This window comes from Balaenoptera acutorostrata, chromosome 10 (assembly GCF_949987535.1).
Source record: "Balaenoptera acutorostrata chromosome 10, mBalAcu1.1, whole genome shotgun sequence".
Classification (NCBI taxonomy): Eukaryota; Metazoa; Chordata; class Mammalia; order Artiodactyla; family Balaenopteridae; genus Balaenoptera; species Balaenoptera acutorostrata.
In genome coordinates, this window is record NC_080073.1 from 63,544,763 (window position 1) to 63,572,265 (window position 27,503).

At 35.1% G+C, this 27,503-nt stretch overlaps 1 protein-coding gene across 1 annotated transcript in view; it reads left to right on the forward strand.

The window, feature by feature from the left end:
- Positions 1–27,503, forward strand: part of COL21A1 (collagen type XXI alpha 1 chain) — a 185,367-nt gene that overhangs the window by 38,765 nt on the left and 119,099 nt on the right. The window contains exons 2-3 of the mRNA XM_057555093.1: positions 12,724–12,849; positions 17,934–18,485. Of these exons, the coding sequence (XP_057411076.1) occupies positions 12,762–12,849; positions 17,934–18,485 (640 nt within the window). The 5' untranslated portion in view covers positions 12,724–12,761. The remainder of the gene's footprint in view (positions 1–12,723; positions 12,850–17,933; positions 18,486–27,503) is intronic.

Here is a 27,503-nt window from a genome sequence, read left to right on the forward strand (position 1 = left end):
AGTGAGAGTTTTACTATCTCATGTAATCTTTACAATAGTCCTAGAAGGGGTGTTTCTTGTTTCAGATGAAGAAACTGACTAAACAGGGTTTGAGAACATGCCCAAGCTAGTGATTGGTGGACCAGGGTTTGAATACCAGCCCTGCATTAAGTACATGTACTAGCTGTAGAGACGATTCTTCTACACAGAAAACCATTAGTGAAGTTGGAGATGTTACTGGTTGGGAGGAGATCAGACAAGGAATGATGAGGTGGATGAGAGTAATCATGAATAATTGTAAATGAAAGCACTATTTACTACATGGTGAACTTTAAACTGTATCTAATCAACACTGCATATTTGTATTTTATGCACTGGAATATAGTATCTTGGCTCTGATACTTGTTTCTTAAATGTCTATGATTTGTTTTTTTGTAAAGCAGCAATGCAATGGTATAATTATACTTTTGTTTAACCGCATGCTGCAACTAAGGAGTCTGCATGCTGCAACTTAAGATCTTGCATGCCACAACGAAGATCCCGCATGCTGCAACTAAGACCCAGTGCAGCCAAAATATAAATAAATAAATAAGCAAACAAATAAATAAATAAAAAACACAAAAGAATACATGTAAATTGATTTTGCTGATTATCACAGATTCATAGAATTTCAGACTGGTCAATCCTTTTCTTTTTATAGAAAAGAAACCAAGTCCCAGGGAGCAGTTCCAGCTGATTTTTTTCTTTCTCTCTTGCTTAAATTCTTATGATGGCAGAATCAGGCTAAATATCATCTTCCAACACCCAGTCTAATATTTTTAAGCCACATAATGCTTTCACTCATTGATTTGTAGCAGATAGGTATACATCATTAATGGATAAAGATAATTCTAATAATGTTTGAGTATATATCCTTTGTTTTCTCATGCTTCGATAAGCTACTGTAGAAATATCTAACTATGGAAACCATGCATATAACATCTTTATACAACATATTCTTAGAGATCACTAAGAACTTTAAGTACTGTATTAAATTAGATGACAATGATGCTTTGTGTTTATCCTTTGCCTATTTTTTTTGTGTGTGTGCCTCTTCCTTGGTGATATTTTGTTTCTTTGTCAATGACTTTAAATTTTAGTTTTTCCCTGTGTCTTCTCTTGGGTTCCATGCTAAGTGTCACGCATTTTTATGTTCCGTGATTAGTTGTTTTCCTTGAAAGGGAAAAATTGTAAGTTCAGAGAGGTAATTATAATCATATTCTAATTAACTGCTGTCTTTATCAACGTGTTATTTGTCTAACAAAACTAGAATTTCTTCTGTAAACCTAGAATACCTCAGAGTAGGATCAGTTATTGTATTTGTAGCAAAACTATAGTATAAAATCACTTAAGTGCTTCATATTCATTATAGAAATCTTACTATTTTGTGAGGGGCTCTGTTTCTGACTAGCAATTAATATTAAATAATATATCAGTGGTTAACTCTCAATAGCAGTCATAGAGCCATGATAATTCAAAATAGAAGAATAATGATCTAAACCTTTAAAAATGAACCTAAATACACAGTACATATCAATTATATGAGGCCCCAAGTTACTATAAAGCATTTCTAGGAAACCCTCTAATGTATCATAACTACAGTTTGAGAATAAGGAATGTTAATGAAATGCTTAGCACTAATTCTTTTAGAATTAAGAATGATTTAGGAGTAAATTATTCAGGTTAAACCAAGTCTCTTAAACTCTCCAGGAAATTTGAATTGGTGCCGTCCTTTTCTCCAGTGTTCACTTGACCATTTCACAATCTTTGAAACTCATCAAACTTGGTTAGAAAAATCAGTAAAGTAACTACTCATATAGCATCATGCTTAGAATTGCTGATGTGGGCATAAACAGTCATTGAGTTTTGATAAAAGTATAGAGGTATTTCATTAATTAGGCAGCTTTAAATTAGTTTAATTTGAAACTAGTATCTGTGAGAGGGGGGGCAACTTAATGAAGAAAAATAAATTCGAATTTTCAGAGAATGACCCACTGAAATAACATTTGTTTTAAAAAGGGGAGGATAATTACACTAATTACTATGCATATCACATATACATTTAAGCTACAGCCCTCCCAATCCTTACCCCCAATTTGGTTAATTAGTTTAGAGTAGAAACACTGCAAACTAGATGAGGGTTTTTTTTTTTTTTTTGAATGGAGGTAAATACTTCAATATATTGCTTTCTTCCCTGCCATGGCTGGTGTTTACATTACTATCACACATGCTCTGTTAGTACAGTGCTGCTATTAGCCTCACCTAGGAATTTCATGGCATATTTTTTAGTAAACTCTGGCCATTAAAAAGATTTAAAGTAAGAATAAGACAAAACAAATTGGGTTTACTATTCATCTTAGAAAATATTTAGAATAGACAATTTGTGTTCTGGATACAATTTTGTGTTGATTATATCTGTTACAAATATTTTCCCCACTGGGTGGTTTATATTGATACTTTTATTATATCTTTTTTTCTTCAAACACCTAAGAAGCTAAAGCAAAAAAACTACCATGCTACTATCACACCCAATGAATTTTTAAAAATGGTGCATATCATCTAATACCCAGTCCATGTTCAATTTTCTCTGTCTCAAAAATATGTACAGTTTGTTGTTTAAATCAGGATTCCAACAGAGTCCACAACTGCATTTAATTTAAGTCCCCTTACTTTTATTTTCTTGCCACTTATATATTAACTGCACAAGTTTTCACTTTCGCTGATTTCATCCTCTTGGTGTCATTTAATAGATGCCTGAATTTCTTATAACTGGGCGGATACAGAGAATTGAGTAGATTCAGGTGTTACTTTTTATTGACCAAAAATTATTCACAGATAGACATGTGCTCTTATTAGGTCATGTCTGGAGGAACAAACGTCTTATTCTACTTTAATGATGCTAAGGAAGGTGAGTGGGTTCAGGTGTAGTCAAGTAATGCATCTGTCCTGATTTCCTCTCTAACCTTTCACCCAGTCATATTGGCACACTGGTGATCCTTGCCTACATCCATATTTCATTAGTGGTTGCAAAATATGATTTTCTAATTCTAATTATATTCTTCTGGCATTTATCATTAACTGTTTTATTACCCTGAAGTATTATCCATGTAGGAAAAGTAGGACAAATGCTTGATTCTTTTTCTTTATTTGTACCCTAGCAACCTCCAAAGGTGACCAATGGTTGTTTTTTGTTTTTTGTATTTATCATCATGAACTTATAGGTTTAGTAAATTGTTGTAAATCAGTCTATTGTAGTAACTATTATTTCTAATGATCAGACAGTTTTCTCTTTAGCTCATGGGAGCCCCTCAACTTAGCTCTTGGGTCCTTTTGATCTAATCCCAGTCGCTTTTGAGACATTCCTTGTTTTTAGAATGACAAGATTTCTCTGTCTCATGTCTCATGTCCCCCGGATCTGGAATCTGCTATTCTCCCTAAACAGCCTCATTTCTTTTGATGGGAAATGGTATTTAGAAATCATAATTGGGTGCTAGAGTTGCTTATTTTCTTCATATCACTTGAACATTAATTGCTTATTTCCACCCATTTTCTTTCACCCCAGCTACTCTTTTATCTATCCATTTATTTTCCATTTATTATCCTGTATTGCTATTTAGCTTTGTAAATGCTTACATTTTATTTTCTAAGCAGGTAAACAAGGCACAGCTAGGACCGGAACTCACATTGCATGACTTGTTATCCAGCATTCTTTTTTTTTTTTTTTTTTTTTTTTAACATTTATTTATTTATTTATTTATTTATTTATTTTTTTTTATTATTTTTGTCTGTATTGGGTCTTCGGTTCGTGCGAGGGCTTTCTCCAGTTGCGGCAAGCGGGGGCCACTCTTCATCGCGGTGCGGGGACCGCTCTTCATCGCGGTGCGCGGGCCTTTCTCTATCGCGGCCCCTCCCGTTACGGGGCACAGGCTCCAGACGCGCAGGCTCAGCAATTGTGGCTCACGGGCCCAGCTGCTCCGTGGCATGTGGGATCTTCCCAGACCAGGGCTCGAACCCGTGTCCCCTGCATTAGCAGGCAGATTCTCAACCACTGCGCCACCAGGGAAGCCCCAGCATTCTTTTTTGTGTATCATAGAAGAATTGGAAGATTAGGAAGTTGGAGAACAATTTGACCTGAGTTCCAAGATCAAAATATTATTAGCTTTCCCTTTCTGAATGATGTCTTTGCTTTCCTGATACTTTATTGTAAAAATTAGAGCTGAGTTAAGAAAAAAAAATAATAAAAATTAGGTTAATATATGTTAATATAAAAGGAATTTAGGGATAGGAAAAAGAGCTATATTTATAAACACAGCATAAAATTACTAACAGAATCCAATGGCCTGATTTTAGTGGATTTGCTGGCATAAGCAAATAAAGTACACTGTACTCCATGTTCCTTGGCTATTTTTTACTGGTCTCATTTTGAATGATTACACAGACATGTATATTCTTTCATTGCTTGAATATTTAGAAGCTGCTATGGCTTCTAAAGAAGAGATGGGAGTTTAAACCTCTCCACCAAACTACAATAACTCCACCAAGTTACTGCCATTCACTTTTTCTTGTGCAGCTTTAATGGATGCTATGTGATATACTCTATAAATGGATCAAGAAAGCAGTCATCCACTCTGCAGTGTGAAAGCAAACTCTGCAAAATGTAAAATAATAGCTTCTTGGAATCCCTTAGCCTCCTGTCTATAAAATGGGGATTTATAATTACCTGTCTGGCTACCATATTAGATTTTTGTTTAGAGAAGTATGATAACAAATGTCAGTTGTTTAGTTGATCATGAACTGTTTACACAATAAAGGTGACATTGATTAATTACATATTTTGAGGGGCATATTTTGACCTATGAAATTCCAAAAATTACGTTTAGTTCTGTTGTTTCAATGATCACTCAAACGAACCAAACTTTACATACATACATATGTACATGAACCCATTCTTAATTCTTTCACTGGTTTGCCAGCATTTTGCCTTTCTCAATTCTACCTGTCCCAATTGATGCTTCCTCCTACCACCTTAATGTTAAAAATATAGAACACAATAGGTGTGTGTGTGTGTGTGTGTGTGTGTGTGTGTGTGTGTGTAAAAATGTGAGGACCAGAATTTCAGTTTCCCCACCTTTTCCTATTTTACAATTTAGTTCAAAGACAGAGCATATAAAGAAGCATGAGTATTAGTGTCTCAAGAGGGGACTATTTTTAGTCTTCAAATTTATTTGAAGGTTTTACAACCAAGCTCAGCAACCACATTTTGAGATGGCATTTTTCCTGACAGTCCCTCGTTTGCAAAGCTTTTATGCATTCCTGGTGGCTCCTCATGCGAATTCCCATGCCTTTCCAGCCAGTGGACCCAATGAAAGATGCATTCATTGCAAAGAGACAAGGAAGTTGCTTTCATTTGTACCCACTGTTCTCAGAAACTGACTTACAAGTATTTATTTTGATTTTAATAAAATATTAGTGACAGTGGCATTGGAATATGATATGACAGATAAACTTAGGAAATGGAAGAGAGAAGAAAATTAAAAGAGGATAATTATCAATTGATCTCGTTTCTCTGAGAATCCACTAATTCTTAAATTTTAGAGAGCTCTTTGATTTTGAAAGTGGGATGCTCTACTCAATGTGAAAACCTCATCATGGTGCACATATGCTTCACACCCTCCATGGATTCACTTTGCATTTAAGGGAAACAGTTCAAAATGTAACATACCTCGTGGGGTCCTGCTACCTCCGTGTAGCTCCTGCCCTTCCTCCTCTTCCTCCCTCACTCCTTCACTGACCTTCCTTCTGTTCCTAGAACAAGCAAACTTGCTCCATCCACAGAAGAAAGTTTGGTTCCCAGTTCCTGGCAAGGATGGCTCCTTCACATTCCTTCAAGTGTCAGCTCACAGGTCATCCTTTCAGATGCCTTCTCTGAACTCCAAATTGAAAGCAGCTCTTCCTCTCCTCCTGGCCCAAGTTTACATTATTGTTTTCATTACTTTATAGCACCCACCACTATCTGAAATGATCTCACTCAATCATATATTTAAAATCTGGCACATAAACTCCACGAAAGCAGATTCCTTATCTAGCTTATCTGGGTCACTTCTGAATTCCCAGCACCTAAAAGAGTATCTGTCACATAATAGGTACTTGATAAATATCTGTCATTGAATGAATAGAGTGGAAAGAATTCTGGAGTGAGAGACCCTGAGTGTAAGTTGTGAGCCTGTTTCTTAGAGGCAAGCCGTGTTCTCTAAGTCAGCCTTATTTTCCTCTAACACTTGCCGAGACTAAATGACATAGTGTTGTCTCACACACTGTACATTGTAAATTTTCCTTATCACAATAATCCTATGAGACTGTAGAATATGGATTATTGTCTCTGTAGTTAAAAGGAAGATAACAGATCACCAGTTTCATCTCCTTTTTTTTTGAACACTATAAGAAAGATATGAAATTATAGTGGGTTGGGGGCAGTGTTAAATCTATAACCTGGATTGCCTGGTGGATGGATAGTTAGCCTAGTATATATTCCACATTAGCAGGTGAGCTCAGTTTAAATTCCTACATTTCTACATTAAGTTAAAAGTAATTTCCTTTTTTATTATCCACAAAGAGCTCTTTATTTAGCATTAAAAAGTTAAATTTTTCCAAAACAGAATTTTCTATGTTGAAAGATGGCATATGTTCCTATATTCCTTAGAGGCCTTCATTCAAATGAACGATCTTAGGTGGTAAACCAAACCTACTGAATCAGAATGTGCATTTTAATGAATTTCTAACAGATTTGTATGCATATTAACATTTGAAAATTGGGGATGCTAAGGTTGCCTGACTACTCTCTGAGTAGCCAATCTTTAGAAAATTTTGATTGTAGAGATTCTCTGAGTTATGCTTTCCTATTTGGGGTTGCTAACTTACTTCTCTACTGGAGGAATAGGAGTTTTTTTTTCTTTTCTTATCATTTCTGCATTGCCTTATACCAGAATTTCTAGAACTTTGGTGGACATTAGCCTATGGGAGCCTTTTACTTTATTTTATTTTAAATGTTTGGCCCTTTCCTTGCCCTGCAATCTGAAGCTAATGGGTAGGGCTAAGGCATCCATATGTTTAACAAGCTCCCCAGGTGATTAAAGTAAATGGTAAAACTTGATATGCCTCAGTTTATATGCATCGTGCATAAGCATATGTACAATTCAATAGCCGTACAATATATTTATGAAATATATGAGTTATGTTTCAATGGTGAGGTAACATGGTGGCAGTATTTATTTAATGCCCTTTTCATATGGTCTACTTTAATGATTGTCAATCTAGAATATAATACAAGTAAACAATTCACTTTAGCCCAAGGATTCTGAAGGAATTAGATACTACATAGAAATAATGAGGATATTTTTGGTAGAGGAGCAGAATAACTTAATTTTGAGGCTTTTGGGGAGGAAATTAGTCAGTATTTATTAGTACACATTGTTGCCATAAAACAGTACATCCTGGTGATGACTCATCAAAAATGCTTCTCACTGACATCTTTTGACCTTTATAGCTCTTTGTCCAGAGGGCCAGCCTAATTTAAAAACTGGCAGTGATGATTTTGGACTCACTGTTTTTCACTGAGCTATAAATTATATACAACAATTTATATAGTTTTTAAGCCTTCAGCCTAATGGCCTTAGACAAATTTATGCACACAAATATCATCACTGCAAATGTAGACTATTTCTAACACCCAGTAAGTTTATTTGTGCCACATTCCAGTTGACTTCTCCCATCAAAGGCAAATGTTTCCTGATTTCTAACACTGCAGATTAGTTTTCTATCTTGGGACTCTGTATACCTGAAATCATGCTCTGTGTATTCTTTTGTGTTTGGCTCCTTTCATTAAATAGAATGTATTTAAAGTTATTCATGTTGTTGGGTATAAAGAAAGTTTATTATTTTTTTGTTGCTCTCTTCCATTATGCGAATATAACCACACAACTTGTTTATCCAATATTTTTCTGTGGATAGATAGCATTTGAGTTATTTTTAGTTTGGAATTATTATGAATAAAACTACTATAAACACTACTAAAGTCTCTTTGTTGGCACATGTTTTCATTTCTCTAGGTTATATACTTAGCAGAAGGGTTGCTGGTCATAGTTTAATTTTGTAAGAAACTGAACCTAACACTTCTCTGAAGGGGTTACATCATTTTTCACTCTTACCAAAAATATATGAATTCCAATTTCTCCACATAGCCTCATAAACATTTGATACTGTCAGTCTTTTAATTTTAGCCATTTTAGTAGGTGTGAAATGATATCTTATTGTGATTTTAGCACACACTTCTCTGATGACTAATGATGAGAACCATTTAATATGCTTATTGGCCATTTCTGTATTTTCTTAAGTAATAATTTAAAAAGTCTGTTGAAGACTTTTACTCATTTAAAAAATTGGATTGTTTTCTTTTTTATTGTTGATTTGTAGGAGTATTAAAAAATATATTATCTTTATGAGAGTCATTTTTTGTAAGTATTTTATTCTGAATATTGACTTGTTAATGGTATCTTTTAATTTTGGTGAAATCTAATGTGTATCTATTTTTAAAATTGATAGTGGTTTTTGTGTCCTAAGAAATTTTGCCTAATCCCAAGGTTGTGAAAATAGTCCCACGTTTTCTTCTAGAAGCCTTATAGTTTTACACTTAGATATATGCTTCATCTAATTTTTGCATATGGAATGAGATGGGGTCAAGGTTCATTTTATTGTTTATTCCATTGATCCAGCACCATTTATTGAATTTCCTTTCCTATTCAATTACCTTGACACATTTATTGCAAATCAACTGACCATGTAAGTGTGGGTCTATTTCTGAACTCTTACTGTGTTCCATTTAGTATATTTATCCCTACACCAAGACACACTTTCTTGATTCCTGTAGCTAGATGACTGTAAGTCAAAATCATATAGTATAAAGTCTCTCACTTAGTTCTTCTCAATCATGATTGTTTTTTATTCAGATTGTTCTTCTTCATTGAAGATTGTTCTTGTAATTCAAAATCATTTGTATTTTATAAGAATTTTAGAATGAGTTTGTCAGTTTCTTTTAGAAATCTGCTGGGATTTTGATTGGGATTGTGTTGAATCCTTAGATAAATTTGAGCATAAAGATGGAACCAATATTGAGTCTTTTAATCCATGAATATAGATTTCTCCACTTGTTTGCTTTCTTTAATTTCTCTCAACAATGTATTATATATTTTAGTGTAGAGGTCTTTCACATTTTTCATTCACTTTATTTCTAAGTTTATGATGCTTTGATACTATTGAATATATTATATCCCCCCCACCATTTTGTTGCTATTATATAGAAACACTTAAAAAAAAAAAAACTATTAACCTTGTTTCCTGTGACCTTGCTAAATTCACTTATTAGTTCTAATAGTGTTTTGGTAGATTTCAAATTTCTATGTAGATAATCATGTTGTCTGTAAATAATTACAGTTTTATTTCCTCCTTTATAGTCTTTATTTCTTATTTTGAATATGGCACTGGCTAGGACTTCCTGTACACTTTTGAATAGAAGTGATGTGAGAATATATCCTTAACTTTTTACTGATTTGGGGGAAAAAGCATTCAGTCTTTTACCACTCAATGTGATCTAAGCTGTAGATTTTTCATAGCATTTTATTTTGGCCTCATAGTAAAAGTTGAGAAGAGTGCCCTCTTCTATTTTCATTTAATGTTATTTCATAAAAATGTTTGATTATTATTTTTTTCCTTAAATGTTTGTAGAAATTACTGGTGAAACTATCTGGCACTGGAATTTTCTTTGTGGGAAAATTTTTGGTTAAAAATTCTATTTCTTTAATAATTTCAGTTCAGACCAGTTTTAATAAATAGTGTATCTTAAGACTTTGTCCATTTCATCTGTCTACTTATTATCCTTTTAAGGTCTGTAGGCTCTGTAGTGGCATCTCCTGTTTCGATATTGACTTAGGTAATTTATGTTTTCTGTCTTATTTCTTGATTATTCTTGCTAGGATTTATAAGCATATTTATTTGTTCAAAGAATTAACTCTTTAATTTTATTGTTTTTCAATTTTCTATCTCATTGATTATAATTTTCTTTCTTTTTTTCTTCTTCTTTTTCTTTTTACTCTTTAGTTTTAATTTGTTGTTCTCTCTCTATTTTCTTAAGGTGGAAGCTTAGATATTGATTTTTCATTTTTCTTCTTTTCTAGTATATGCTTTTAAAGCCAAACCTTCTCTCTTAGTAGTGCTTTAGCTGTATCATAAAATTTTGATTTTTTTAAACAATTATTGATCAGTTGAAATATTTTAAAATTTCCCCTCTGATATTTTTTTAAATCATGGATTATTTAGAAGTATATTGGTTAATTCCAAGTATTTTGGGACTTTCTTCATTTTCTAATTAATACCATTTAGGTCAAAGACATAATTTGCATGATTTCATTTCTTTGGAATTTGAGTCTTGTTTTTTCTCCAGCACATGGTCTATTTTGATGACTTTCATATGCATTACAAAAGAATGTATAGTCTGCTGTTGTTAGGTGGAGCATTCTATGAATGTCAACTAGGTGAAGTTGGTTGATAAAGTTTTTCAAAACTCTGTACTGTTACTAAATTTTTTTTATCTACTTCAAAAATCATTGAAAAGTGGATGTTTAAAATCTCACATTATGATTTGAATTTGTCTATTTCTTTTGTTTAGCTTTTTTTTCCCATTTTTTCTTCAGGAATTCTGAAGCTTTATTATTAGATATCTACATATTTAGGATTTTTATATCTTTCTGATCCATTGCCCATTTTATTACCATGAAATTTCCATCTAAAATTCTTATTGTTGTTCCTCCGTATGTCATGTGTCTTTTTTTCTGTGGTTTGTTTCAAGAATTTACTCTTTTATTTTGACTTTCAACTGAGTATGATGTACCTAAGTATGACTTACTTTGTATTTTGCTTAGGGTGTGTTTGATCTGGTTGTTGGTAGCTGTTGTCAATTTGAAAAATTCTTGGCCATTATATATAAAAATATTTCTTCATTCACTTTCTCCTTTCCATCTGAGAAGCTAAATCAAGACCATTTGATACTGTCCCACAGATTTCAGATGCTCTGTTCCTTTTATTTCTCAACCTTCTTCCCCTGACTTTGGGTTTCATTTTGGATACTTTCTATTGACTTATCTTCAAGTTTACTGATCTTTCCCTCTGACGTATGCATGCTCACTGCATGATTTCTTTTTTGATATATATTTTCATTGCAAGCATTTCACTTGTATCTTTTTTTTAATAGTTTCCATCCCTCTTTTGAAATTTCACATATTTTTGCAATTGTTGTCCATCTTATTCATTAGATCCTTTAACATGTTCATCATAGCCTTTTTATAAACACTGCTTGATACTTCTGACATTTAGATAATCTCTGGATCTGCTTATATTGAGTGTTTTTCTCCTGATCAGACATAAAACTTTGTATCTTCTCATATTTTGGGAGACCCTTGGGAGATTTCTCTCAGCTTGTCAGTATGGTTTCCAGCTTTTTGTATATGAGTTCTATTTTTCTCTCTTGTCCTTTCTGCTTTTTGAGATTTGTCTGTCCACTGTAGTGAAGGACTGGAGCACCTTGGAGGGACTTTTCTCAGTTCTGTGGCTTCTCCCCTAACCTTCAGCAAGACAAGGATTTGTATTTGAGGAATTCCCTGGGGACTTGAACAGGGAGAGGGAAGGAGATGATCTCTCTAGACTGTTTTATACTGCTTTCAATATTCTCTGTGTTACTTGTCTATTCCGTGTACCCAGTTAAGGCTCCTGGGGAAGAATTGCCAGCTAGGGGCATCCTTGCTCTGTGGCTGGGACCCCTTGGGATTCTAATATGTCACTCCAGCTTTGACTGGTTGCTTCTGTACTGTAGCAAATTCTTCCTCCTCCTGAGCAGGGTTCCCTTTCTACTAGGGACAAAAGCAGCCTTGAATCTTTTCTGTCCTATAAAGTATTAATAACTTTTGGAATTTAGCTCTTTTAGGTTTCTTTAAACCCTGTCTTTTCTGCTGGGTCTTAAAAGCCTATAGTTTTATAGTTTATCTGACATGTTCTCATTGTTGAGAGTGACAGTCTTTGGCAATGTTCCACATTCTAACCAGGAGTGAAGTCCTTGGACTAACTTAGAAAACATATTAGTCTCATAACCGAGTGTTGATGAATTAAATAAAATAGATCTTAATGTTTATAAATATAGCCCATTAAAAAATTAAATCCTATTATTCAGCTTTATCCTATAGATATTTTTTACCAGATACCCTTTGAGTGTTTCTTAAATGCAAATACACATTTAAAAGAAGGGTATGTGCTACCACTGAGATAATAAAAAGAATGTGATAGGGCTCTGCAGGCTATGCTAAAAGGTGGATTCTAGTAAATATTTTGAGCAAAGCTTAAAGTTTTAGAAAAGTTTTTGCTTTTCCAAGATGATTATGAATTAAAAACTTATCACATTCATCCTCAGCTCCCATTCATTGTTGTCTTGTATTATATATTTGAAATGTGGCTATTTTGGGCACATAAGTTAATTTTAAGGTTAGCAAAAATTAACTGTGCTTTGACTGGGTATTGCAATTTAAAAATTCAAACTTATGATTGTTAGGTATTTGTCTTATTTTTCTAATATATTTAACTTTCTTTTTTTTTTCTCTTTCTTTTTAGGAATCCTAAAACCAAAACATTGGAACAAAAACAGAAACATGGCTCACCATATTACATTTCTTTGGATAATTTTGGTCGTGCTTCTTCAGAATTCTGTATTAGCTGAAGATGGGGAAATAAGATCAAGTAAGAACTGTCAGCATTGTCTTTTTGTTATCAACACATTGATTGTGGAATTCAAATTAGAGGAGCTCTAGCAATGGCTTTAAGGATCTTATTCTTAATTGTCTTTGATGCTGTGATTCCCTAAAATAAATGAATTGCTATTTTACACATTAACTGGAAGGAAAATCTATCAGAAGTTGTTTCGAGAAAATTCTATGGTAATAGTGCATTTTATTGACCCAGGGTTTGGAATAAACACTCTGGTATTGAGTCCATGTTCAGCCATTTATATAAGCTTCATAATATGGAGATAAAGTACCTCCTTCACAGGATGGCTATCAGGACCATCCTATGAGTTTATCTCATAGAGATAATAAGATAATGCATATAAATGACTTAGCATGGTGACATTCAGTAAGTGGTGAGTGTTATTCTGATTGCCTGTAGGAAAGCTTGCATGAGAGAAGTAGGCCATCCTACTTTTAAAAAGACAGTCTACTTCTTTTTAAAAGTGTGCTTATATGCATATTTTAAAACTCATAAACATAAACCCCCTAACTATAAATGAATTATGGTTTCTCTAACAGTTAAATCAGATGATTTGACAATTTGATTCAATTTGGCTTAAAATTAAAAAAAAAAAATTTAATGTTTGCATAACCCTTTTATAATTTAATCCACCCAAGCACTTTATGGGGTAGATACTCTGTTTTTTGAGTGGGAAAAGAGAAGCATAAAATGTATGGGCCTTGCATAGTGTCATACATCTGGTTGGAGCTGTAACTAGTATTTGAACACTTCTTTTCATCCTCAGTGCATTCCTTTTCTATGACACTGGTGATTCACCTCTCTGAGGAGGAGGTTTCTTGGAGTGGTATTTTGTCTGGGGTTTATAAATGGCAGTACTTGCTTTTGTGTGCATGCTCTTGGCTAACCTTGCAGTTATGAAATATATGCCCCATGGCTCTGGAAAGGGGTAGAAAGGGCCAAGAATAACCCTGTAAGAATTTGTAACCACGAATCGAGTGATACACAAACACTCGCAGGTCCAGGCAATAATGAGCCTCATAGCATCGAGGAAGGGCAACCTCGAAGAGTCCTGCAAACACAACCTTCCTGTCCTTTTGTTTCTCCCACAAAACCCCAATAAAAGCATAACCCTGTCATCCCTGTTCAACTTCCAAAAATAACAGGAAAATTTCATTCCCTTGGGTTAGAAAATATGCCTTTGGGCAGAATCCCATTTCTGCCTTCCCTACCCTGATGTCTGGCAGTGGTCACCATGACAGAGGTTGTTGGAATAGTGTCCCTCACACCCCCTGCACTGAGACACCATCTGCCCTATAGCATCTTAAGATGGTGTCATAATCACAGTTATATTTGTGAGACAAACCCACGTTTTGGCAATTTTTTTTTTTGGGGGGGGAACTTCTTGACTGTGATATGTGTTCACCTGACAATAGTGTTTACTTCTGCTAGTTACTGTGGTAAGTGAGTTGAGATAATGGTGAAATTGAGGCCTCTTCATGGGAGCTTTGTCATCATCCCAAATATGTAAGTGGACAAAGATAAGGAAAAGAATGGAAAGGAAGGAGAGGAAAGGAGGAAGTAAGGGAGGTGAAGAGAGGGAGAGATTGGTTGATTGATTGACTTACTCCAAGGAGTTGCAAAAATACTAATTGTCACCAAACATTTTTTTCTCCGATACCGATCTTTGCAATTATAATATCTTATTTGCAATATATACAGAAAATAAACCATCCTTATTATAACTTTAAATTGGGCATCCAAACACTACTTAAGGGAGACCATTAACCTGAGTAAAACCACAGGATGTAAAATTTGTTATCTCATTACCTTGACTCACCTCATCCTCTTCTAACTCATCATGTCCAAGGACGTGGGATCCTTGTCCCATATAGTATTTTGGCTGCTTTGAGTGCAGAAGTTAGAGAAGAAGGCAGCAAGTACAGCTGTTCCTTCCTGCTGGCCACTTCAAACTGATAGAGATAGAGTAGGATAATTAAATAGTCAGTTTAGAAATCCCACTAGGGGATTAAAGACAGAAAGGGAATTTTAAGGGAGTTTGGGAGACCATTGTAAGCTAATGACCATTCAAGAAAAGTATCCAGTAACCTAGCAACAATCTACCCTACCTTGAAGGAAGACCAGGTGCATCCAAGTGCCAGGCACACTCAAGCCACAAACGCTGATAGTTAAAATACAAGACAATAGATATGGGCTCTGAATCTTATTACATGAAGTCAGGGAGTTAATAGTCCTTGCAGAGTAGCGTTTCTGCATGTAACCAAGACAGAAATAGAGGTGAAAAGGGAAAGAAACCAGGTGAAAGGGGATATTATACCCAAACCTGAGTTGAATTACCATATTTTAGTATATGTCACCACCCTTTTGCTAATATACATATGATTTAAATAGTGCCAGTTAGACCTGGTTAGACCGTATAGGGCCAAAGGAGGAACTAGTGATATGAGTCTTGACGTCTGCCCAAGAACGAGGAAGAAGGTGGTCTTCTCCCCTCCCCACTTTTTCTTTGATTATAAAAATGTAGCCCTCTTTGTTCCTGGGGCTCGTTCGTTGTTCCTGGGGTTGCGCTCCCTTGCCTGCCCACTTATCTCTCATAAGCGTCCTATGCTAATAAACTCACTCTTTGCCTTCCACTTTGCCTCACGCTGAATTTCTTCTGTAAGGAGACAGAAGAACCTGAGCTTCAGTAAGTCCTGACCCCAGGTGAGTGGTTTTAATCCAAATACAGTGGTTTCGAGTCCCCTCCTAGTCAGGGATCACGGGTTCAAGTCCCACTCTGAGGTGTGGGTGGGTTCAAGTCCTACCAGAGAAGGAGTGCAGTTTCAAAACCATTGGAATTACCCAAACAAACCAGTTTGTCTTTGGGGCTGTGTCTGTCTCTCACCTCTGGACCTTTGCACTTGCTGCTCCCTCTGATTAGAATGTCGTCCTCTTGACCTGGTTAAAACTCTGCTTTCTGATCTCAGCCTTCCAACAAAACTGCCCCTGGCTTGACATAGTTAGGTTGCCACCCTCTCCTCAATGTTCTCATAATTATTTGTACTTTCTCTAACCAGCCAGTTGTCCATCTTAACTAGGCTGGGAGCTTTTTGAGATATCTCAAGTATGTTTGAAGCCAGTACCTAGCATGATATCAAGGAAAGAACAGGTATTCAATATATACATACTGAAAGAATGAGATAGGGTTAGAAGCATGTTGTGTACTGTGGAAAAGAGAGTTAAGGAAATCTTTTTTTTATTGAAGTATAGTTGATTTACAATGTTGTGATAGTTTCTGCTGTACAGCAAAATGATTCAGCTATAAATATGTATACATTCTTTTTTATATTCTTTTCCATTATAGTTTATCATAGGATATTGAATATAGTTCTCTGTGCGATACAGTAGGACCATGTTGTTTATCCATTCTATACATAATAGTTTGTATTTACTAATCACAAACTCCCAGCCCATCCCTCCCCCACCCCCCTTTCCCCTTGGCAACCACAGGTCTGTTCTCTATGTCTGTGAGTCTGTTTCTGTTTCGTAGATAAGCTCATTTGTGCCATATTTTAGATTCCACATATAACTGATATCATACGGTATTTGTCTTTCTCCTTCTGACTTACTTCACTTAGTGTGATAATCTCTAGGTCCATGCATGTTGCTGCAAATGGCATTATTTTATTCTTTTTAATGGCTGAGTAATATTCCATTGTATGTATGAACCACATCTTCTTTATCCATTCATCTGTTGATGGACATTTAGGTTTTTTCCATGTCTTGGCTATTGTGAATAGTGCTGCTATGAACATAAGGGTGCATGTATCTTTTTGAATTATAGTTTTGTCCAGATATATGCCCAGTGGGATTGCTAGATCATATGGCAACACTATTTTTAGTTTTTTGAGGAACCTCCTTACTGTTTTCCATAGTGGCTACAAAGAAGTTTTTTTTTTTTTCTTTTCACACGTGCTTAGAACTTGCCTGGGTATAACTTACACCACAGATAGTCTTTTTTTTTTTTTTTCCTGGTAGAACTCTAAGATGTGCTGATCACATGTTTCCTGGTATCTTGAAACAAGAATCTTTACAGAGAAAGGAATAGCTTTATGCCCTTGAACATAGATTCACTTCACACGAGCTATTGTTTTGGCTACATTTGTGACTGAAGATGAGCAATCAGACCTTTAAACATTCATCTTGCATGTAGTGCAAGAGTGACTGCTTTCGTAATCTTGGTTCATTTACATTTTCTCAACTATATCAAGAAAGTGGATCTTTGCTGGTTACTTCAGTCCTGAAGATGGCAGAAAGATTGTTTTTAATTTCTTCCCCCCATTCATTGGTTTATATAAATTTTTGTAAATATTTCAGGTTAGCATTAAGCTAAACATATTTCACTGATAACTTAAAACAATGATGTTAGTCTATAGCTGAATATCATTCATTTATTAAAATTTTTTGTGTTTTCATTTATTCAGTGGAGAAATACAATAAAATGTTGCTTTATAGTAATACCTGCCCCTACAAAGAGGTATCTAGATATCATATTCATATACAGCATCCATTTTTTATTCCCTATTTTTATTTTTTTTTATTTGGCCACATGGTGCAGCATGTGGGACCTTAGTTCCCGGACCAGGGGTCAAACCCGTACCCCCTGCAGTGGAAGTGCAGAGTCTTAACCACTGGACCACCAGGGAAGTCCCTATTCCCTATTTTTAAAGCTGAATCGTTAATATTTAAATTAAGACAAGCTAATTTAAAAATATCAACAAAAATCATAGCCCTCATTTATAAAGTATTTTCATAAGCTAGGCAGTGTATCATAGTTAATCTTTACAAAGCTCTTATGAACTGGTTACTATTATCTTTTTTTAAAAAATTGAGCATTATTGAGGTATAATTGACATATAAAATTATAAGATAGTTAAACTATACATTGTGGCGACTTTATGTATATACATGTGAAAGGATTCCCCCTGTCTGGTTAATTAAAAATTCATGCATTTAAAACCTCTAATTTTTGTTTTTTATGTAACACATATACTCTGATGGTTTTCTTTTTCACTTAGGTTGTCGTACTGCTCCAACAGATTTAGTTTTCATCTTGGATGGCTCTTACAGTGTTGGCCCAGAAAACTTTGAAATAGTGAAAAAGTGGCTTGTCAATATCACAAAAAACTTTGACATAGGACCGAAGTTTATTCAGGTTGGAGTGGTTCAGTATAGTGACTACCCCATCCTGGAGATTCCCCTTGGGAGCCATGAATCAGGAGAGAATTTGATGGCAGCCGTGGAGTCCATACACTACTTGGGAGGAAACACAAAGACTGGAAAGGCCATCCAGTTTGCCCTTGATTACCTTTTTGCCAAGTCTTCACGATTGCTGACTAAGATAGCAGTAGTCCTTACAGATGGTAAATCCCAAGATGAAGTCAAGGATGTGGCAGAAGCGGCAAGAGACAGTAAAATAACATTATTTGCCATCGGTGTTGGTTCAGAAACAGAAGAGGCAGAACTTAGAGCTATTGCCAACAAGCCTTCATCTACTTATGTGTTTTATGTGGAAGACTATATTGCAATATCCAAAATAAGGGAGGTGATGAAGCAGAAACTTTGTGAAGGTAAGCCTTAATATAATGTGGAAACAAGTAATAATGATGCTTTCTTACATTTTGGTATAACCTGTTCATTTGGGAACTGGGGAAGATGGTTATATTTAATGTCAAATTATTTAAGTTAGAAATGAGGTGAGCATACATTTTTGTGTTATATTTTTCTGGATAAATTTTGTTTTTAGAAACAATTGTTTTCTTATAAAATCTACAGTTGGAAAATATAATATTTTGTGTTTTCCTTTCAATTACAATATGTTTATTGTGGAGATGGTAGAAAATAAAACACCTAAATAATAAAAATATATGTAAACCACACATGATCATATCGCTCCTGTTGACAAGTTTTTGTCTTTTTCATCCTAATCTTTTCCTTTTTTGATTTCAGTGTGTCTGAGAGTTTATTCATGTGCCTAAATAAAGATAATATTGTATATATAATTTCATACTCTATTTTCATATTATTTATACTCTTATTGTGTATATAATTTTAATACTCTATTAATATGATAGTGGACAATCTTTTAAGATAATCTATTTAATAATTTCTCCATTTTTGTATGTTTGGTTTATTTCTAAGTTTTTCTAATACAAATAACAGTGAATATTCCTCTATCTAATTCTGAATGGGAATCTCTCATCATTTCTTCAGAAAACAAAGATCAAATTACTAACATTTTTAAAACTTTGGAAGAATGTTAAAAATTCCACTTGAGAAAAACTTAAACTCCCACCAGCAGTGAGGGAACATTTGAAAATACAGTACTTACCAGTCTATTAATTATGTTTATATCATTTCATAAAATCTGACTTCATGTGTATGATAGGTTCCCATGGGAAAGTTCCAGTTTTTGGTAAACATTAATCCTGTTAGTGTATAGACATGCTGTGTTCACATTATTTTTGGGGAAGAATAATTTATTCATATCTTTTATTTTTAATATTATAGGCATTTAATATACTGTATACCTAAAAATAATGTTCATGTAGATGGAAATGCTTTTGTCCCAGTTTACCTACAAAATAATACACAAATAGTTTGGTTCACATTTGATAGAAAAATTTCTAAATGATTGTGGCTTAGAAAACAAATCAATTCCTTCATTTTCTTCATATTTGGGGGGTATGGTAGAGAAAAACATTTTAAAGCTTTTTGGATTATTTCTTTTAAAAAGCATGGAAATATTAAACAACTACTTCAAAACAAAGAGAAAAAAAGCATAGAAGATTATTAAGCATTTTCTTTAATAAAACTTTAAAAAAGGTACTAACAAGTAAGTACAAATGGTCATTACAGTTATTCATTTTATGAATCTCTAACAGTAAGACTGTGTTGACTTTTGTTGTGTTGAACAGGTCAAAGGGATTTATATTTTTAATATGTTGTTAGAATTCTTTGGTTTTGAAGCTAGGTATATTTCATTATTAAAATAGACTTTTCATAGTGAAATTTCACTTACCATTCATCTTTTTTCTTTTTTTATAAATTTATTTATTTATTTATTTATGGCTGTGTTGAGTCTTCGTTGCTGCGCATGGGCTTTCTCAGGTTGCGGTGAGCAAGGGCTACTCTTCGTTGCGGTGTGGTAGCTTCTCTTGTTGAGGAGCACAGGTTCCAGGCGTGCGGGCTTCAGTAGTTGTGGCTCATGGGCTCAGTAGTTGTGGCTTGCAGGCTCTAGAGCACAGGCTCAGTAGTGTGGTGCACGGGCTTAGTTGCTCCGTGGCATGTGGGATCTTCCAGGGCCAGGGCTCGAACCTGTGTCCCCTGCATTGGCAGGCGGATTCTTAATCACTGAGCCACCAGGGAAGTCCCACTTACCATTCATCTTAATCCTAAAATATAAATTTGATTAAATATGTTTAGTATTTGCTTCAGAGACTTTTCCTGTAGATCTGTATTTTGGTAAATGCATTCTCTCTATATAAAAATGTTAAAATACACATGAAAGAGTTGCTGTGTGAAAACGGGTATAAATTCTTTCAGCTAAAATGTATGATCTGTAAAAAAAAAAAATCAAATTCGAAATCTTGCCAAATATTTCTTCATCTACACTCAGAAAAAGAATGTAAGTAATGTCTGTGTCTATTCAGTTCGCATATTCACTGTACAATAGACATCTTTTAAAATGTACTTTTTGAAATTGTACTTGTGGAAGATATGGGCTTTTTTGCACTTGACTTTTTGTTCTGTATTAGATTATGATTAATGCACTAAATTAATGCATTGCTGTATTGCAGCTGCTTCAAATCATGTAATTTGTGTTTGATTATTTAACAAATTCACTTTTTTATTTTTGGGCAAATAGTTAACTTCTACTTTGAGGTGTTTAGCATATAGGATTACTATTTCCTAATATCGTTCCCTTTTGTACTGTACTGTGGTTGATCCATGATGTACAAAATATTATCCACCTCTTTGTTCCCACATGGATTATTTCATCTTCATGGACCTACTCTTTCCTCGGAGGTGTATTCTGCAATACACTCCTTATTTCAGGACCACCTAAGAGTGATGCACAATGATTTCTTTGTTTATCTGAGAGTCTTTCTTCTAATTTGGGCTTAGTTTGTTCTTTCTTAGTTCTTTGACTTGTAAAGTTAGGCTGTTTATTTGAGATCTTTATTATTTTTTAATGTAGATTTTTATTGCTATGAATTTCCTTCTTAGTGCTCCTTTTGCAGCATCCCATAAGTTTTGGTATGTTGTGTTTTAGTTTTTGTTTATCTCAAGATAATTTCTAATATCCCCTTTGACATAATGATTGTTCAAGAGCATATTGTTTAATTTCCACATATTTGTGAATTTTCCAGTTTTCTTCCTGACATTAATTTCTAGTTTCATTCCATTTTGGTTGGAACATATACCTGGTACGATTTCAATCTTCTTAAATTTGTTAAGACTTGTTTTCTTTTGACCTAACATGTTATCTATCCTGGAGAAGTTTCATTTGTGCTTGAGAAGAATATGTATTCTGCTGCTGTGGTGGTGGGGAGTGGCGGTGGGTCGCTGTTCTATATATGTCTGTTAGATCCATTTGGTCTATAGTGTTGTTCAAATTCTCTGTTTCCAGACAGATCTTCTGTCTGGATGTTCTATCCATTATTAAAAGTGGAGCATTGAAGTCCCTTACTATTATTGTGTTGCTGTCTATTTATCCCTTCAGTTTTGTCAATGTTTGCCTCATATATTTGGGTGCTGTAATGTAGAGTGCATATGTATTTATAATTGTTATGTTTTGCTGGTGAATTGACCATTTTTCATTGTTTAATGTCCTTCTTTGTCTCTTTTGACAGTTTTTGACTAATATAAGTGTCACCACCTTTGCTCTCTTTTGGTTAGCATTTGTATGGAGTATCTTATTCCATCCCTTTGCTTTTATCCTGTGTGTGTCCTTAATTCTAAAGTAAATTTCTTGCAGATAGTGTAGATCTTGTCGTTTTTTTAAAATCCATTTAGCTATTCTATGCCTTTTATTGGAGATTTTAATCAATTCACATCTGAAGTAATTTCTGATAAGGAAGGATTTAATACTGTCATTTATTGTTTTCTGACAGCTTTTTTTTTTGTCACTCTTTTCTCTCTTGCTGTCTTCTGTGTTTCATTGATTTTTTTGTAGTGACATGCTTTGTTTCCTTTTAAATATACTTTTGCATATCTTCTATAGGTATTTTCTTTGTGGTTACCATGGGGGTTACATAAAACATCATATAGTTATATCAATCTATTTTAAGTTGATAACTTCAAATGCTCTGTATTTTTGCTTATTCCTGTCCTCTTTACACTTTTTTATTGATGCCACAAATCACATCCTCTTATATTGTGTATCCATTAATATAATTACACAGTTATAGTTTATACTTTAGTCTTTTAAATTCTGTATCAGAATTAAAAGTGATTTAAATACCAGTGTTACAGTATTACAGTATTCTTGAGTTTGTCTCTATATTTACTTTTATCAGCAAGTTTTATACTTTCCAGTGCTTCTGTGTTGCTGTTTAATATTCTTTCCTTTCAATTTGAAGGACTTCCTTAGTATTTCTTATAAGGCAGGTCTAGTGGTAATAAACTTCCTCAGCTTTTTTTAATCTGGGAAAGTGTTTATTTCTCCTTCTATTTTGAAGGACAGTTTTGCCAGATACAATATTTTGGGGTGGCAGTTTTTTTTCTTTGAGCACTTTGAATATATTATCCTGTTCCCTTGTGACCTGTGAGATCTCTACTCAGAAATCTGGTGATTGTGTCATGGGGTGCCCTGTACATAGTGAGATGCTTTTGTCTTGCTGCTTTCAAAGTTCTCTCTTTGTCTTTGGTTTTCGACAATTTGATTATAATGTGTCTTGATGTGGATATCTTTGAGTTCTTTAATCTGGATGTCCATTTCCTTTCCTAGATTTGAAAAGTTTTTGGCTATTATTTCTTTAAACAAGCTTGCTTCTTTCTTTTTCTTCTTCTGCAGCTCCCATAATCTATATATTGGTCTACTTGATGGTGGGCATAAGACATTTAGGCTTTCTTCAATCTTTGTCATTCTTTAAAATTTTTCCTGGATAATTTCAAAGGACCTGTCTTCAAGTCTGCTGATTCTTTCTTCTACTTGATCAAGGCTGATTTTGAACCCCTCTAGTCAATTTTCCAGTTCAATTATTATTTTCTGCTCCAAAAATTTGTTTGGTTCTCCTTTACATTTTCTGTCTTTTTTCTCACTTTGTTGATGCATCATTTTCTTGAGCTCATAGAACATCCTATGATGTCTATTTTGAATTCTTTGTCAGATAATATACCTCCCTTTCTTTAGGGTCAGTATCTGGAGAGTTATTTTGTTCCTTTGATTGGGTCATGTGTCTCATAGTTTGTTTCAAGATTCACACATTTGAAAAAACCGTTATGTCTCCCAGTCTTTACCAACTGGCTTTGCACAGGGGAAGTCCCTCAGCAATCACTCTGGCTAGAGATTCTGAAACCTTTTTTGGAGAGATGTGATTTCTCTGTAATTGTGTGAGCAATTCATTAATTAGAGAGACTGGTTTCTTTTTCAGGAGCTCATAATCTTTCACTCCATTTGGTGTCTGTCCCTTTGGTGTCTGTCTGTAATACTTCAAGTTCTCTAGTTCTCTAACCACAAGTTTCCCACTCCTTTGTTCTCAGTGGCCACCAGGTGTCCAGGTATGCTGGTTCCCTGTCAGGACCCTTAGTCAGGCAAGACCAGTATCATTCCTTCAGGCAGCCCTTTGAAAATCTAGAATGCTGAGTACATGCTCCACTCTTTTCTCTTTCTGAGGGAGAAGTCTCAGGTTGTGTGTCTTCTCCTGATCATGCTGAGCCATGCCAGCCACAACAAGCCACCCTCCCACTTTTATTTGTTCTCAGCAGTCCAGTATCCAAATGATTCTGGTTCCTTCAGTGCTGCAAATTAGGCAAGACAAGCTGAAAGCTGGAGCATTGGATGCATGCTCCCCTTTTCTTTTTCCCTCCTGTGGGAGTCATTACAAGCTAGGACATCTCTCCTGGCACTTATTTGTGTCAGCTTGGAGAGGGACTGATGTGGGTAAGGTGAAATTATTCTTAATTACCTGTTTCATTGAGGCTGTTCTTGGCTTTGTGCTCACCTGGGGAACTTCAGCTTCCTAACCAGAATCTCACAAAGGTATTTTGGTCCAATCTGTGTTTCAGTGGGGGAATGTGGGTCGGGACTTTCTATTCTGCCATCTTGCTGACTTCACTTCTCTGTTCTTTTATGAGTCAACCAGACGTGGGCTTGGTGCAACAGAATGAGGAGGGAAAAGAAAGTAATTTCCCCTTGTTCTCTGGAAGATACCTTCCTTAGGTGTCTTCAAGGGCTTCCAACAGCTTGTGGCTTGAATGATGGGGTTTCAAGGCCCATATTTTGATTCAGTGAGCTGAACTTGCCTTGCACAGGTGTGGGTAGTTAAAAGAGCAGGCCCTAGAAAACTGCCTGTGTATTCTTACTGTTCCATTTTCCACTATCTTGACTTTTGGATGAAGCAGGAAACTTATCTATTTCTTAAAAGAGTATAGGTGTTAACCCAAGAGGGACCAGAGGTCAGAATTAGCAATTAGCTGTGCAAATGTAGCCATATCTTGAGAGACAGAGAGATAGAAAGATGAAGAGATAGAGATAGATAGATAGATAGATAGAGAGATAGAGAGAGAGAGAGAGAGAGAGAGGGAGGGAGAGAGAGAGGGATACCACTTGCCCAAGTGGAACTTTGGTGTCTTTCATTCCAAAAATCTTAGGGACTTTTTTCCCTCTAGTGCTTTCCACCATGATGCACTTTAACTTGGAATGATGTTCAGGACTTCTGAATTTCTTTTTCTCTCACCGAAAATTACTCATATTTTCTATGACTCTTTGCTTGGTGATTGCTGGATAATTTGATTATCTAATTTAAGTCTTATAATACTTTGTAATAACGGCCTGGTATATTACTCTACCCTACTCAGTTTAACTTGCATTTCAGTAGAAGACATAAAAGGTAAAGGTACACATATCAGGTGCCATGGCCAGGACAACTGAGTTGTTTTTGGAGGTAGTGAGTATTTTAGCTTACATGATTTCATAACATGTATGTGATTAATTTGTCTGCCCTCACATGAAACTCATATTCTTCCCTTCTGCCTCTCCACTATTGGTACACATATGCTTGAATTCACAACCACAGAGATGGGACATGGAAAAATGAGAGGTGGGAGGTGGGGTGAAGTTTGGCAGATGGGATATGATGGAGTATAATATTTCATTAAACCTCATAGAATATTCAATAGCTTTGTATTCTATCTGTAGATTAAAAGAATTTAAATCTAATCTGAATTTGTGAAAACCTACATTGTCAAGGGCTTGTAGTATATCCCAAAATATGAATTTTCCATTCATTTAATTACAGAGGCTAGAGCTATGTTTCAAATAAAGGAATATGATATGTTTATATTTTATGTGAAAAGCGATGTTTGGGTATTAAATTGGAAAAAGTAGGATGACTATGGCATGATTCAGAAAATATACAAATTATAGCATACAGACTTTTCTCTCAGTGTTTATGATTGGATCTAGATGCAGCTGTATAAGTTAATTATTTCTAGGAAAGGAACAAACAAGAAAACATTCACAATAATTTTCTTAGGAATATGTAAAGCTTGTATAAAATGCTCATTCTCCCATCCTTTCTCTCTCTCTAAAATATGATGTATAATAGCTATCACCTAATTACCTATTTTATGCTCATAAGAGCTTCATCCTTTTTAAGTGACAGTTGGCATGCCAGTAGGAGTGAAAATTGGTACAACCACTTTGTGAAAGTCTTTGACATTATCTATTAGGGCAAATGTACTGCTATTTTATGAAACAGTAATTCTATCCTAGATATTTAACTACGAGAAATAAGTTCATATGTTCACCAAAAGACTATTCAAGAATGTTCATAGCAGCTTTATTTAAAATAACCCCAAACTGGAAACAACTCAAATGATTGCCCACAGAAAAATGGATATAAGTACATCATAGTATAATTCATATAGTAGAATACTACAGAGCAATACCATCAACAAAAACCACATCACTCTTATGTGCAAAACCATGGATAAATCCATAGGCATTATGTTGAGCAAGAGAAGTCAAATTTTTAAAAAAGATACTGCATTGTTCATTTATATTAAGTTCAAGAACAGACAAAACTAAATTAATCAATGGGGACAGAAATCATAACAGTGGTGGCTTCTGGTGGTGGTGGTTATCCTCTGTGAAGGATCATGAGGTTGCTTTCAAGGTGTTAGACAGATTCTGTGTCTTGTCTGGGGCTAGCTATGTGAGTGTAGGCATGTGTGGCAATTGAACTATTGTATACTTGAGATTAAGTCATTTTACTGAATGTAGGTTGTATCTTAATAAAAAAGTTTAAAAAAATTCAGTAAGCACAATGTCTATTAAAGTAAAGCACGTGAATGTTTTTTCTTTAAACCTGGGGCCATATGAATATGGTGGCCCAGCCCAATCTCTGGAGTCAGAACGAGATCCGGGTTTGGTTCCTGACTTTGTCAACGTCACTTTCTTGAAGTGAAATCTTAGGCTAAGTGGCTGACTCCAACCTTGGTGATAGAGACCTTATTTTATCTCATTTTATTTTTTTGCAGTATAAATAATAGTAACATTTATTATCTCATACAGTTCCTGTGGATCAGGGACATGGGTGAAGCTGGGCTGAATGGTCCTGATTCAGGTTCTCCCAAGGAATTGCAGTCAAGATGTCAGTTGAGGTGGCAGGCTGCTGAAGGCATGACTGGGGCTAGAGGGTCTGCTTTTAAGGTGACTCACTCACAAGATTGGCGAGTCAGTGCTGGCTATTGGCAGGAGACTTCAGTTCCTGGTCACATGGACGTCTCCAAGGAGCTGCTGGAGCATCCTTGCAACATGGCAGCTGGCTTCCCCTGAAGTGAGTGGTCCAAGAGAGCAAGGGGGAGCTGCAGCGTCTTTCATGGTCTAGACTTGGAAGCCACACCCCTTCATTTCTACAATATCCTATTGGTTATGAGGGCCAGCCCTGTCAGTGAGAGAGACCACATCTCATGAACGTTAATATCAGTATGCTAGATGTTAGCGCAGCAGAGGGACATGTTAAGATGCATGGATGTTTGTTAAAAAAATAGAGTTTGTATGTTAAAATGATGCATAAATGTAATATCTGACAAAAATTCTTCCCATTCAAATTAAAAATGGAAAAGAAAAGGAGTAAAGAATGAGTTTCAGGAATTGGACACAGACTATTGTCTGGAAAAGTGTAAAGGCAAGACACACTACCTTTCTCCATCTATAGTATGTAGTCAGAGGAAAGAATAACTTAGAAACATTTCAGACTTCCCTGGTGGCACAGTGGTTAAGAATCCACCTGCCAGTGCATAGGACATGGGTTCAAGCCCTAGTCTGTGAAGATCCCACATGCCACAGAGCAACTAAGCCCGTGTGCCACACTACTGAGCCCGCGTGCTGCAACTACTGAAGCCCATGTGCCTAGAGC